At 46.8% G+C, this 14,191-nt stretch overlaps 1 protein-coding gene across 2 annotated transcripts in view; it reads left to right on the top strand.

The window, feature by feature from the left end:
* The window catches only part of llgl1 (LLGL scribble cell polarity complex component 1), a 129,797-nt gene that overhangs the window by 2,939 nt on the left and 112,667 nt on the right, over nt 1-14,191 (top strand). For both annotated transcript variants that reach the window (XM_090197965.1, XM_090197966.1), the window contains exon 2: nt 38-135. In XM_090197965.1, the coding sequence (XP_090054091.1) occupies nt 38-135 (98 nt within the window). The remainder of the gene's footprint in view (nt 1-37; nt 136-14,191) is intronic.

Below are 14,191 nucleotides of genomic sequence, written 5' to 3'. Positions count from 1 at the left end.
CCTCTGAGTAACCCCTCTGTGTTTCTCCCTCCATCAGACCGTGGAACATGGGTTCCCCCACCAGCCCTGTGCTTTGGCCTTTGACCCCCAGCTGCAGCTCATGGCCATCGGGACCAAGTCTGGAGCCATCAAGATGTATCCTTTACCAGCCCTGTACACATGCTCCTTTCTCTCTGTCTGTCTCTCTCTGTCTCTGTCTCTCTTTCTGTCTGTCTTTCTCTCTGTCTCTCTCTTTCTGTCTCTCTCTTTTTGTCTCTCTCTTTCTGTCTCTCTCTGTCTCTCTCTGTCTCTCTCTGTCTCTCTCTGTCTCTCTCTGTCTCTGTCTCTCTCTGTCTCTCTGTCTCTCTCTCTCTCTCTCTCTCTCTCTCTCTGTCTCTCTCTCTCTGTCTCTCTCTGTCTCTCTCTGTCTCTCTCTGTCTCTCTCTGTCTCTTTCTCTCTGTCTCTCTTTCTGTCTGTCTCTCTCTTTCTGTCTCTATCTATCTCTCTGTCCCTCTGTCTGTCTCTCTGTCTCTGTCTGTCTGTCTCTCTCTCTCTCTGTCTCTGTCTGAGGAGTGTGAGGTAGGTAACGTTATGTGAGGAGAATGAAATTCTTTCCGTCCGCACATCTAGAGATATTGTAGAGAACACATCCTAGTTGGTCAGTCCTTCAGTCTGGTGTTCTCATGTCATCATGTTCCATTAATTCAGTTGTAGATCTCTGTTGTGTGTGTGTGTGTGTGTCATGTCTTTCAGCTTGCTGTGATAGACTGGTTGGTAGTACCAGGCACAGCTGAGAGGTGGGGTAGAGGGAGGGGAGGAGGGAGAGAGACTGTTGCTCCTCTACTGAATGTATATACAGTGGGGCAAAAAAGTATTTAGTCAGCCACCAATTGTGTAAGTTCTCCCACTTAAAAAGATGTGAGAGGCCTGTAATTTTCATCATAGGTACACTTCAACTATGACAGACAAAATGAGAAAATAAAATACAGAAAATCACATTGTAGGATTTTTAATTAATTTATTTGCAAATTGTGGTGGAAAATAAGTATTTGTTATTGACCAAAAGTTTATCTCAATACTTTGTTATATACCCTTTGTTGGCAATGACAGAGGTCATTATGAGGCATTGTGATGTCATTATGGGGCATTGTGATGTCATTACGGGGTATTGTGATGTCATTACGGGGTATTGTGATGTCATTACGGGGTATTGTGTGCAGATTGATGAGAAAAATAAACGATTTAATCCATTTTAGAATAAGGCTGTAATATACACTGCTCAAAAAAATAAAGGGAACACTTAAACAACACAATGTAACTCCAAGTCAATCACACTTCTGTGAAATCAAACTGTCCACTTAGGAAGCAACACTGATTGACAATACATTTCACATGCTGTTGTGCAAATGGAATAGACAACAGGTGGAAATTATAGGCAATTAGCAAGACACCCCCAATAAAAGGAGTGGTTCTGCAGGTGGGGACCACAGACCACTTCTCAGTTCCTATGCTTCCTGGCTGATGTTTTGGTCACTTTTGAATGCTGGCGGTGCTTTCACTCTAGTGGTAGCATGAGACAGAGTCTACAACCCACACAAGTGGCTCAGGTAGTGCAGCTCATCCAGGATGGCACATCAATGCGAGCTGTGGCAAGAAGGTTTGCTGTGTCTGTCAGCGTAGTGTACAGAGAATGGAGGCGCTACCAGGAGACAGGCCAGTACATCAGGAGACGTGGAGGAGGGCAACAACCCAGCATCAGGACCGCTACCTCCGCCTTTGTGCAAGGAGGAGCAGGAGGAGCACTGCCAGAACCCTGCAAAATGACCTCCAGCAGGCCACAAATGTGCATGTGTCTGCTCAAACGGTCAGAAACAGACTCCATGAGGGTGGTATGAGGGCCCGACGTCCACAGGTGGGGGTTGTGCTTACAGCCCAACACCGTGCAGGACGTTTGGCATTTGCCAGAGAACACCAAGATTGGCAAATTCGCCACTGGCGCCCTGTGCTCTTCACAGATGAAAGCAGGTTCACACTGAGCACATGTGACAGACGTGACAGTCTGGAGACGCCGTGGAGAACGTTCTGCTGCCTGCAACATCCTCCAGCATGACCGGTTTGGTGTATATACCTGTAGTGTGTTGGTGTACTTGGTGTATATATATATACCTCTAGTGTGTTGGTGTACTTGGTGTATATATATATATACCTGTAGTGTGTTGGTGTACTTGGTGTATATATATATATACCTGTAGTGTGTTGGTGTACTTGGTGTGTATATATATATATATATACCTGTAGTGTGTTGGTGTACTTGGTGTGTATATATATATATACCTGTAGTGTGTTGGTGTACTTGGTGTATATATATATACCTGTAGTGTGTTGGTGTACTTGGTGTATATATATATACCTGTAGTGTGTTGGTGTACTTGGTGTATATATATATACCTGTAGTGTGTTGGTGTACTTGGTGTGTATATATATATATACCTGTAGTGTGTTGGTGTACTTGGTGTGTATATATATATATATACCTGTAGTGTGTTGGTGTACTTGGTGTGTATATATATATATACCTGTAGTGTGTTGGTGTACTTGGTGTGTATATATATATATACCTGTAGTGTGTTGGTGTACTTGGTGTATATATATATACCTGTAGTGTGTTGGTGTACTTGGTGTATATATATATACCTGTAGTGTGTTGGTGTACTTGGTGTATATATATATACCTGTAGTGTGTTGGTGTACTTGGTGTATATATATATACCTGTAGTGTGTTGGTGTACTTGGTGTGTATATATATATATACCTGTAGTGTGTTGGTGTACTTGGTGTATATATATATACCTGTAGTGTGTTGGTGTACTTGGTGTGTATATATATATACCTGTAGTGTGTTGGTGTACTTGGTGTATATATATATATACCTGTAGTGTGTTGGTGTACTTGGTGTGTATATATATATATATACCTGTAGTGTGTTGGTGTACTTGGTGTGTATATATATATATATATATACCTGTAGTGTGTTGGTGTACTTGGTGTGTATATATATATATATATATACCTGTAGTGTGTTGGTGTACTTGGTGTGTATATATATATATATATATATATATATACCTGTAGTGTGTTGGTGTACTTGGTGTATATATATATACCTGTAGTGTGTTGGTGTACTTGGTGTATATATATATATATACCTGTAGTGTGTTGGTGTACTTGGTGTATATATATATATACCTGTAGTGTGTTGGTGTACTTGGTGTATATATATATACCTGTAGTGTGTTGGTGTACTTGGTGTATATATATATATACCTGTAGTATGTTGGTGTACTTGGTGTATATATATATATACCTGTAGTGTGTTGGTGTACTTGGTGTATATATATATACCTGTAGTGTGTTGGTGTACTTGGTGTATATATATATACCTGTAGTGTGTTGGTGTACTTGGTGTATATATATATATATATATATACCTGTAGTGTGTTGGTGTACTTGGTGTGTATATATATATATATATACCTGTAGTGTGTTGGTGTACTTGGTGTGTATATATATATATACCTGTAGTGTGTTGGTGTACTTGGTGTGTATATATATATATATATATACCTGTAGTGTGTTGGTGTACTTGGTGTGTGTATATATATATATATACCTGTAGTGTGTTGGTGTACTTGGTGTATATATATATACCTGTAGTGTGTTGGTGTACTTGGTGTGTATATATATATACCTGTAGTGTGTTGGTGTACTTGGTGTATATATATATACCTGTAGTGTGTTGGTGTACTTGGTGTATATATATATACCTGTAGTGTGTTGGTGTACTTGGTGTATATATATATATACCTGTAGTGTGTTGGTGTACTTGGTGTATATATATATACCTGTAGTGTGTTGGTGTACTTGGTGTATATATATATACCTGTAGTGTGTTGGTGTACTTGGTGTATATATATATACCTGTAGTGTGTTGGTGTACTTGGTGTATATATGTATATATATACCTGTAGTGTGTTGGTGTACTTGGTGTGTATATATATATACCTGTAGTGTGTTGGTGTACTTGGTGTATATATATATACCTGTAGTGTGTTGGTGTACTTGGTGTATATATATATACCTGTAGTGTGTTGGTGTACTTGGTGTATATATATATATACCTGTAGTGTGTTGGTGTACTTGGTGTATATATATATACCTGAAGTGTGTTGGTGTACTTGGTGTATATATATATACCTGTAGTGTGTTGGTGTACTTGGTGTATATATGTATATATATACCTGTAGTGTGTTGGTGTACTTGGTGTATATATATATATATATATACCTGTAGTGTGTTGGTGTACTTGGTGTATATATATATACCTGTAGTGTGTTGGTGTACTTGGTGTATATATATATACCTGTAGTGTGTTGGTGTACTTGGTGTATATATATATACCTGTAGTGTGTTGGTGTACTTGGTGTATATATATATACCTGTAGTGTGTTGGTGTACTTGGTGTATATATATATATACCTGTAGTGTGTTGGTGTACTTGGTGTATATATATATATACCTGTAGTGTGTTGGTGTACTTGGTGTATATATATATACCTGTAGTGTGTTGGTGTACTTGGTGTGTGTATATATACAGTGTATATTACTATGAAGTAACACATGGAATCATGTAGTAACCAAAAAAAGTGTTAAACAAATCGAAATATATTTTATATTTGAGACTCTTTGCCCTGATGACATCTCTGCTCTCTCCATATAAGAACAAGAGTGGCCCAACAGCAGTAGGCATCAATTATAATAGTAGTGGTGAAATGGGATCAGGGCTGAGTAAGGTAGTAGTGAAATGGGATCAGGGCTGAGTAAGGCATCAATGATAATAGTAGTGGTGAAATGGGATCAGGTCTGAGTAAGGCATCAATGATAATAGTAGTAGTGAAATGGGATCAGGGCTGAGTAAGGTAGTAGTGAAATGGGATCAGGGCTGAGTAAGGCATCAATGATAATAGTAGTGGTGAAATGGGATCAGGGCTGAGTAAGGCATCAATGATAATAGTAGTAGTGAAATGGGATCAGGGCTGAGTAAGGCATCAATGATAATAGTAGTGGTGAAATGGGATCAGGGCTGAGTAAGGTAGTGGTGAAATGGGATCAGGTCTGAGTAAGGCATCAATGATAATAGTAGTGGTGAAATGGGATCAGGGCTGAGTAAGGCATCAATGATAATAGTAGTGGTGAAATGGAATCAGGGCTGAGTAAGGTAGTAGTGAAATGGGATTAGGTCTGAGTAAGGTAGTAGTGAAATGGGATTAGGTCTGAGTAAAGTAGTTGTGAAATGGGATCAGGTCTGAGTAAGGTAGTAGTGAAATGGGATCAGTTCTGAGTAAGGTAGTAGTGAAATGGGATCAGGTCTGAGTAAGGCATCAATGATAATAGTGGTTAAATGGGATCAGGTCTGAGTAAGGTAGTAGTGAAATGGGATTAGGTCTGAGGAAGGTAGTAGTGAAATGGGATTAGGTCTGAGGAAGGTAGTAGTGAAATGGGATTAGGTCTGAGTAAGGCATCAATGATAATAGTAGTGGTGAAATGGGATCAGGTCTGAGTAAGGTAGTAGTGAAATGGGATTAGGTCTGAGTAAGGTAGTAGTGAAATGGGATTAGGTCTGAGTAAGGTAGTAGTGAAATGGGATTAGGTCTGAGTAAGGTAGTAGTGAAATGGGATTAGGTCTGAGTAAGGTAGTAGTGAAATGGGATCAGGGCTGAGTAAGGCATCAATGATAATAGTGGTGATTGAATTGGGATCAGGTCTGAGTAAGGTAGTAGTGAAATGGGATTAGGTCTGAGGAAGGTAGTAGTGAAATGGGATTGGATCTGAGTAAAGCATAAATTATAATGGTAGTAGTAGTGAAATGGGATCAGGTCTGAGTAAGGTAGTAGTGAAATGGGATTAGGTCTGAGGAAGGTAGTAGTGAAATGGGATTAGGTCTGAGGAAGGTAGTAGTGAAATGGGATTATGTCTGAGGAAGGTAGTAGTGAAATGGGATTATGTCTGAGTAAGGCATCAATGATAATAGTAGTGGTGAAATGGGATCAGGTCTGAGTAAGGTACTAGTGAAATTGGATCAGGTCTGAGTAAAGTAGTAGTGAAATGGGATTAGGTCTGAGGAAGGTAGTAGTGAAATGGGATTGGGTCTGAGTAAGGTAGTAGTGAAATGGAATCAGGGCTGAGTAAGGCATCAATGATAATAGTAGTGATGAAATGGGATCAGGGCTGAGTAAGGTAGTAGTGAAATGGGATTAGGTCTGAGTAAGGTAGTAGTGAAATGGGATTAGGTCTGAGTAAGGTAGTAGTGAAATGGGATTAGGTCTGAGTAAGGTAGTAGTGAAATGGGATCAGGGCTGAGTAAGGCATCAATGATAATAGTAGTGATGAAATGGGATCAGGTCTGAGTAAGGTAGTAGTGAAATGGGATTAGGTCTGAGGAAGGTAGTAGTGAAATGGGATTAGGTCTGAGTAAGGTAGTAGTGAAATGGGATCAGGGCTGAGTAAGGCATCAATGATAATAGTAGTGATGAAATGGGATCAGGTCTGAGTAAGGTATAGTGAAATTGGATCAGGTCTGAGTAAAGTAGTAGTGAAATGGGATTAGGTCTGAGGAAGGTAGTAGTGAAATGGGATTAGGTCTGAGGAAGGTAGTAGTGAAATGGGATTAGGTCTGAGGAAGGTAGTAGTGAAATGGGATTAGGTCTGAGTAAGGTAGTAGTGAAATGGGATCAGTTCTGAGTAAAGTAGTCGTGAAATGGGATTAGGTCTGAGGAAGGTAGTAGTGAAATGGGATTGGATCTGAGTAAAGCATAAATTATAATGGTAGTAGTAGTGAAATTGGATCAGGTCTGAGTAAGGTAGTAGTGAAATGGGATTAGGTTTGAGGAAGGTAGAAGTGAAATGGGATTAGATCTGAGTAAGGTAGTAGTGAAATGGGATTAGGTCTGAGTAAAGTAGTAGTGAAATGGGATCAGGTCTGAGTAAGGTAGTGGTGAAATGGGATCAGGTCTGAGTAAGGCATCAATGATAATAGTAGTGGTGAAATGGGATCAGGTCTGAGTAAGGGATCAATGATAATAGTAGTGATGAAATGGGATCAGGGCTGAGTAAGGTAGTAGTGAAATGGGATTAGGTCTGAGTAAAGTAGTAGTGAAATGGGATTGGTCTGAGTAAGGTAGTAGTGAAATGGGATCAGGGCTGAGTAAGGCATCAATGATAATAGTAGTGATGAAATGGGATCAGGTCTGAGTAAGGCATCAATGATAATAGTAGTGATGAAATGGGATCAGGTCTGAGTAAGGTAGTAGTGAAATGGGATCAGGTCTGAGTAAGGTAGTAGTGAAATGGGATTAGGTCTGAGGAAGGTAGTAGTGAAATGGGATTAGGTCTGAGGAAGGTAGTAGTGAAATGGGATTAGGTCTGAGTAAGGTAGTAGTGAAATGGGATTAGGTCTGAGTAAGGTAGTAGTGAAATGGGATCAGGGCTGAGTAAGGCATCAATGATAATAGTAGTGATGAAATGGGATCAGGTCTGAGTAAAGTAGTAGTGAAATGGGATTAGGTCTGAGGAAGGTAGTAGTGAAATGGGATTAGGTCTGAGGAAGGTAGTAGTGAAATGGGATTAGGTCTGAGGAAGGTAGTAGTGAAATGGGATTAGGTCTGAGTAAGGCATCAATGATAATAGTAGTGGTGAAATGGGATCAGGTCTGAGTAAGGTAGTAGTGAAATGGGATCTGGTCTGAGTAAAGTAGTAGTGAAATGGGATTAGGTCTGAGTAAGGTAGAAGTGAAATGGGATTAGGTCTGAGGAAGGTAGTAGTGAAATGGGATTAGGTCTGAGTAAGGCATCAATGATAATAGTAGTGGTGAAATGGAATCAGGTCTGATTAAGGTAGTAGTGAAATGGGATTAGGGCTGAGTAAGGTAGTGGTGAAATGGGATCAGGTCTGAGTAAGGTAGTAGTGAAATGGGATTAGGTCTGAGTAAAGTAGTAGTGAAATGGGATTAGGTCTGAGGAAGGTAGTAGTGAAATGGGATTAGGTCTGCTCCCCCCCTCTCCGTGTGTCTCCTCTCCCCCCCCTCTCCGTGTGTCTCCTCTCCCCCCCTCTCCGTGTGTCTCCTCTCCCCCCTCTCCGTGTGTCTCCTCTCCCCCCCCTCTCCGTGTGTCTCCTCTCCCCCCCTCTCCGTGTGTCTCCTCTCCCCCCCCTCTCCGTGTGTCTCCTCTCCCCCCCCTCTCCGTGTGTCTCCTCTCCCCCCCCTCTCCGTGTGTCTCCTCTCCCCCCCCTCTCCGTGTGTCTCCCCCCCTCTCCGTGTGTCTCCTCTCCCCCCCTCTCCGTGTCTCTCCTCTCCCCCCCTCTCTGTGTCTCCTCTCCCCCCCTCTCTGTGTCTCCTCTCCCCCCTCTCCGTGTGTCTCCTCCCCCCCCTCTCCGTGTGTCTCCTCCCCCCCCTCTCCGTGTGTCTCCTCTCCCCCCTCTCCGTGTGTCTCCTCTCCCCCCTCTCCGTGTGTCTCCTCTCCCCCCTCTCCGTGTGTCTCCTCTCCCCCCCTCTCCGTGTGTCTCCTCCCCCTCTCCGTGTGTCTCCCCCTCTGTCTCCTCCCCCTCTCTGTGTGTCTCCCCCTCTCCGTGTGTCTCCCCCTCGCCATTTGTCTCCTCCTCCTCTCCGTGTGTCTCCCCCTCTGTCTCCTCCCCCTCTCCGTGTGTCTCCTCCCCCTCTCCGTGTGTCTCCTCCCCCTCTCCGTGTGTCTCCTCCCCCTCTCCGTGTGTCTGCCCCTCTGTCTCCTCCCCCTCTCTGTGTGTCTCCTCCCCCTCTCCGTGTCTCCTCTCCCCCTCTCCGTGTGTCTCCCCCTCTGCCTCCTCCCCCTCTCCGTGTGTCTCCCCCTCTGCCTCCTCCCCCTCTCCGTGTGTCTCCCCCTCTGTCTCCTCCCCCTCTCCGTGTGTCTCCTCCCCCTCTCCGTGTGTCTCCTCCCCCTCTCCGTGTGTCAGACAGGATTGTGTGTGTATGTTGTCTGGGGGATATGGGGGAGTCGGTCTCTCCTTATGGAATGCATGTTTTCCTGCCCTGTGTTACCCCTTACCCCTTTGTGAGTGAGAGGGAGCTTTGTTTCTGGGTCTTGTCTGAAAGTCCCCTCTCCTCTCCATTACAGTAGCAGCCAGGACTGGACCAGGATCTATCTGTTAGACCCAGGACTGGGCTGGATACTGTGTTATATTATCACTGGACCAGGATGTCTCTGTTAGAACCAGGACTGGGCTGGACCAGGATGTCTCTGTTAGATCCAGGACTGGGCTGGACCAGGATGTCTCTGTTAGAACCAGGACTGGGCTGGACCAGGATGTCTCTGTTAGACCCAGGACTGGGCTGGACCAGGATCTATCTGTTAGAACCAGGACTGGGCTGGACCAGGATCTATCTGTTAGAACCAGGACTGGGCTGGACCAGGATGTTTCTGTTAGAACCAGGACTGGGCTGGATACTGTGTTATATTATCCCTGGACCAGGATCTATCTGTTAGAACCAGGACTGGGCTGGACCATTATCTATCTGTTAGACCCAGGACTGGGCTGGATACTGTGTTATATTATCCCTGGACCAGGATCTATCTGTTAGAACCAGGACTGGGCTGGGCCAGGATCTATCTGTTAGAACCAGGACTGGGCTGGACCAGGATCTATCTGTTAGAACCAGGACTGGGCTGGATACTGTGTTATATTATCCCTGGACCAGGATCTATCTGTTAGAACCAGGACTGGGCTGGACCAGGATCTATCTGTTAGAACCAGGACTGGGCTGGACCAGGATGTCTCTGTTAGAACCAGGACTGGGCTGGATACTGTGTTATATTATCACTGGACCAGGATCTATCTGTTAGACCCAGGACTGGGCTGGACCAGGATGTCTCTGTTAGAACCAGGACTGGGCTGGATACTGTGTTATATTATCCCTGGACCAGGATGTCTCTGTTAGAACCAGGACTGGGCTGGACCAGGATGTCTGTGTTAGAACCAGGACTGGGCTGGATACTGTGTTATATTATCCCTGGACCAGGATCTATCTGTTAGAACCAGGACTGGGCTGGGCCAGGATGTCTCTGTTAGAACCAGGACTGGGCTGGATACTGTGTTAGATCCTGGTCCAGGGATAATATATCTGTTAGAACCAGGACTGAGCTGGACCAGGATCTATCTGTTAGAACCAGGACTGGGATGGATACTGTGTTATATTATCCCTGGACCAGGATCTATCTGTTAGAACCAGGACTGGGCTGGACCAGGATCTATCTGTTAGAACCAGGACTGGGCTGGACCAGGATTTATCTGTTAGAACCAGGACTGGGCTGGACCAGGATGTCTCTGTTAGAACCAGGACTGGGCTGGATACTGTGTTATATTATCCCTGGACCAGGATCTATCTGTTAGAACCAGGACTGAGCTGGACCAGGATCTATCTGTTAGAACCAGGACTGGGCTGGACCAGGATGTCTCTGTTAGAACCAGGACTGGGCCGGATACTGTGTTATATTATCCCTGGACCAGGATCTATCTGTTAGAACCAGGACTGAGCTGGACCAGGATCTATCTGTTAGAACCAGGACTGAGCTGCTATGTCTGTCTGTTTGTTATCAATACTCTGACATCAGGCAAATATTTACTCTACGGATGGCAGGGTCTTTCACCTGGACCTTGTTCTGGGGCTGCGTCTCCATACTCTAATCCAGATTCCTCCTGGGGCTGTGTCCCCATACTCTAATCCAGATTCCTCCTGGGGCAGTGTCTCCGTACTCTAATCCAGATTCCTCCTGGGGCAGTGTCTCCATACTCTAATCCAGATTCCTCCTGGGGCTGTGTCTCCATACTCTCATCCAGATTCCTCCTGGGGCTGCGTCTCCATACTCTCATCCAGATTCCTCCTGGGGCTGCGTCTCCATACTCTCATCCAGATTCCTCCTGGGGCTGCGTCTCCATACTCTCATCCAGATTCCTCCTGGGGCTGCGTCTCCATACTCTCATTCAGATTCCTCCTGGGGCTGCGTCTCCATACTCTAATCCAGATTCCTCCTGGGGCAGTGTCTCCATACTCTAATCCAGATTCCTCCTGGGGCAGTGTCTCCATCCTATAATCCAGACTCCTCCTGGGGCAGTGTCTCCATACTCTAATCCAGATTCCTCCTGGGGCTGCGTCTCCATACTCTAATCCAGATTCCTCCTGGGGCTGCGTCTCCATACTCTCATCCAGATTCCTCCTGGGGCTGCGTCTCCATACTCTAATCCAGATTCCTCCTGGGGCTGCGTCTCCATACTCTCATCCAGATTCCTCCTGGGGCTGTGTCTCCATCCTCTAATACAGATTCCTTATCTAGCATCTGTCTTCCTGTTCTGTAGGTCTGGGTTCTGTGTTCTAGAATGTGTTCTGTGTTCTCTTTTGCAGTACTAGAATGTGTTCTGTGTTCTCTTTTGGAGTGCTAGAATGTGTTCTGTGTTCTCTTTCGGAGTGCTAGAATGTGTTCTGTGTTCTCTTGTAGAACATTGTGTTGTTGAGTTCTCTCTGTGTGTCTGATGAAACCCAGCTGTAGAGACAGATACGCCCATTCATCCTCTAATACTCCTCCCTCTGTCTCTTTCTCCGTCTCTCTGTTTCTACTTCTCTCCCTCTCTTTTCTCTCTCTCTTTCTCTCTCTCTCTCTCTCCTCTCATTAGCATTCTAATGGGGCATCGTGGACTCAAAAAGAGGAGCTTTAAATCTGCCTCTTCCTCTCCACCTCTCTCCCTTTTCTCTCCCTCTCCACCTCTCTCCCTTTTCTCTCCCTCTCCACCCTTCTCTCCACCTCTCTCCCTCTCCACCTCTCTCCCTTTTCTCTCCCTCTCCACCCTTCTCTCCACCTCTCTCCCTCTCCACCCTTCTCTCCACCTCTCTCCCTCTCCACCCCTCTCCACCTCTCTCCCTCTCCACCTCTCTCCCTCTCCACCCTTCTCTACACCTCTCTCCCTCTCCACCCTTCTCTCCACCCTTCTCTCCACCTCTCTCCCTCTCCACCTCTCTCCCTCTCCAACCTTCTCTCCACCTCTCTCCCTTTTCTCTCCCTCTCCACCCTTCTCTCCACTTCTCTCCACCTCTCTCCCTTTTCTCTCTCTCCACCTCGCTCGCTCGCTTGCTCTCTCTCCACCTCGCTCGCTCGCTTGCTCTCTCTCCACCTCGCTCGCTCGCTTGCTCTCTCTCCACCTCGCTCGCTCGCTTGCTCTCTCTCCACCTCGCTCGCTCGCTTGCTCTCTCTCCACCTCGCTCGCTCGCTCTCTGCTCTCTCTCCACCTTCCTCGCTCGCTCTCTCTCTCCACCTCGCTCGCTCTCTCTCTCCACCTCGCTCGCTCTCTCTCTCTCCACCTCGCTCGCTCTCTCTCTCTCCACCTCGCTCGCTCTCTCTCTCTCCACCTCGCTCGCTCTCTCTCTCTCCACCTCGCTCGCTCTCTCTCTCTCCACCTCGCTCGCTCTCTCTCTCTCCACCTCGCTCGCTCGCTCTCTCTCTCTCCACCTCGCTCGCTCGCTCTCTCTCTCTCCACCTCGCTCGCTCTCTCTCTCTCCACCTCGCTCGCTCGCTCGCTCTCTCTCTCTCCACCTCGCTCGCTCTCTCTCTCTCCACCTCGCTCGCTCTCTCTCTCTCCACCTCGCTCGCTCTCTCTCTCTCCACCTCGCTCGCTCTCTCTCTCTCCACCTCGCTCGCTCTCTCTCTCTCCACCTCGCTCGCTCTCTCTCTCTCCACCTCGCTCGCTCTCTCTCCACCTCGCTCGCTCTCTCTCCACCTCGCTCGCTCTCTCTCCACCTCGCTCGCTCGCCATCTCTCTCTCTCTCTCCACCTCGCTCGCTCGCCATCTCTCTCTCTCAAACTCGCTCGCCATCTCTCTCTCTCTCTCCACCTCGCTCTCTCTCTCTCTCTCCACCTCGCTCTCTCTCTCTCTCTCCACCTCGCTCTCTCTCTCTCTCTCCACCTCGCTTGCTCTCTCTCTCTCCACCTCGCTCGCTCTCTCTCTCTCCACCTCGCTCGCTCTCTCTCTCTCCACCTCGCTCGCTCTCTCTCCACCTCGCTCGCTCTCTCTCCACCTCGCTCGCCATCTCTCTCTCTCTCTCCACCTCGCTCGCTCGCCATCTCTCTCTCTCAAACTCGCTCGCCATCTCTCTCTCTCTCTCCACCTCGCTCGCTCTCTCTCCACCTCGCTCGCTCTCTCTCCACCTCGCTCGCTCTCTCTCCACCTCGCTCGCTCTCTCTCCACCTCGCTCGCCATCTCTCTCTCTCTCTCCACCTCGCTCGCTCTCTCTCTCTCTCCACCTCGCTCACTCTCTCTCCACCTCGCTCGCTCTCTCTCCACCTCGCTCGCTCTCTCTCCACCTCGCTCGCCATCTCTCTCTCTCTCCACCTCGCACGCTCGCTCTCCTTCAGCCAGTTTCTTCTTATAGACTCAAGTTGAATTCCCTCCTCTTTCCTCATTCATCACCCCTACTTCACACACCCTGTTGCTCTGAGCTCAGTAGGCTATTGTTGCAGGCTCTGTTAAGAGGTGTGTGGGTTGGTTCTCCAGAGAGGGGCTGCTTGGCCTGACTGAGACAGACATGAGCCAGAGGCTGGGTGGGTTGGTATTCCAGAGAGGGGCTGCTTGGCCTGACTGAGACAGAGGCTGGGTGGGTCGACTGGGTCTGTGTGTGTGAGAGAGAAGAAGGTACGGTGGGATTCGAGATGCTCAGTGACCTGTTTGTTCACTTGGCTTTAGAAGACCTTAGAGGCAGGACAGGATGGATACAGGATGGATACAGGATGGATACAGGTCTGTAACAGTTTGGGTCTAGAGGCAGGACAGGATGGATATAGGTCTGTAACAGTTTGGGTCTAGAGGCAGGACAGGATGGATATAGGTCTGTAACAGTTTGGGTCTAGAGGCAGGGCAGGACAGGATGGATACAGGTCTGTAACAGTTTGGGTCTAGAGGCAGGGCAGGATGGATATAGGTCTGTAACAGTTTGGGTCTAGAGGCAGGACAGGACAGGATGGATACAGGTCTGTAACAGTTTGGGTCTAGAGGCAGGACAGGATGGATACAGGTTTGTAACAGTTTGGGTCTAGAGGCAGGGCAGGACAGGATGGATACAGGTCTGTAACAGTTTGGGTCTAG

Source organism: Oncorhynchus mykiss, chromosome 13, assembly GCF_057628025.1.
Source record: "Oncorhynchus mykiss isolate SJ-2025 chromosome 13, ASM5762802v1, whole genome shotgun sequence".
Classification (NCBI taxonomy): domain Eukaryota; kingdom Metazoa; phylum Chordata; class Actinopteri; order Salmoniformes; family Salmonidae; genus Oncorhynchus; species Oncorhynchus mykiss.
The sequence above is the reverse complement of the archived record's forward strand: the minus strand, read 5'-3'. Positions and strand labels throughout refer to the sequence as shown.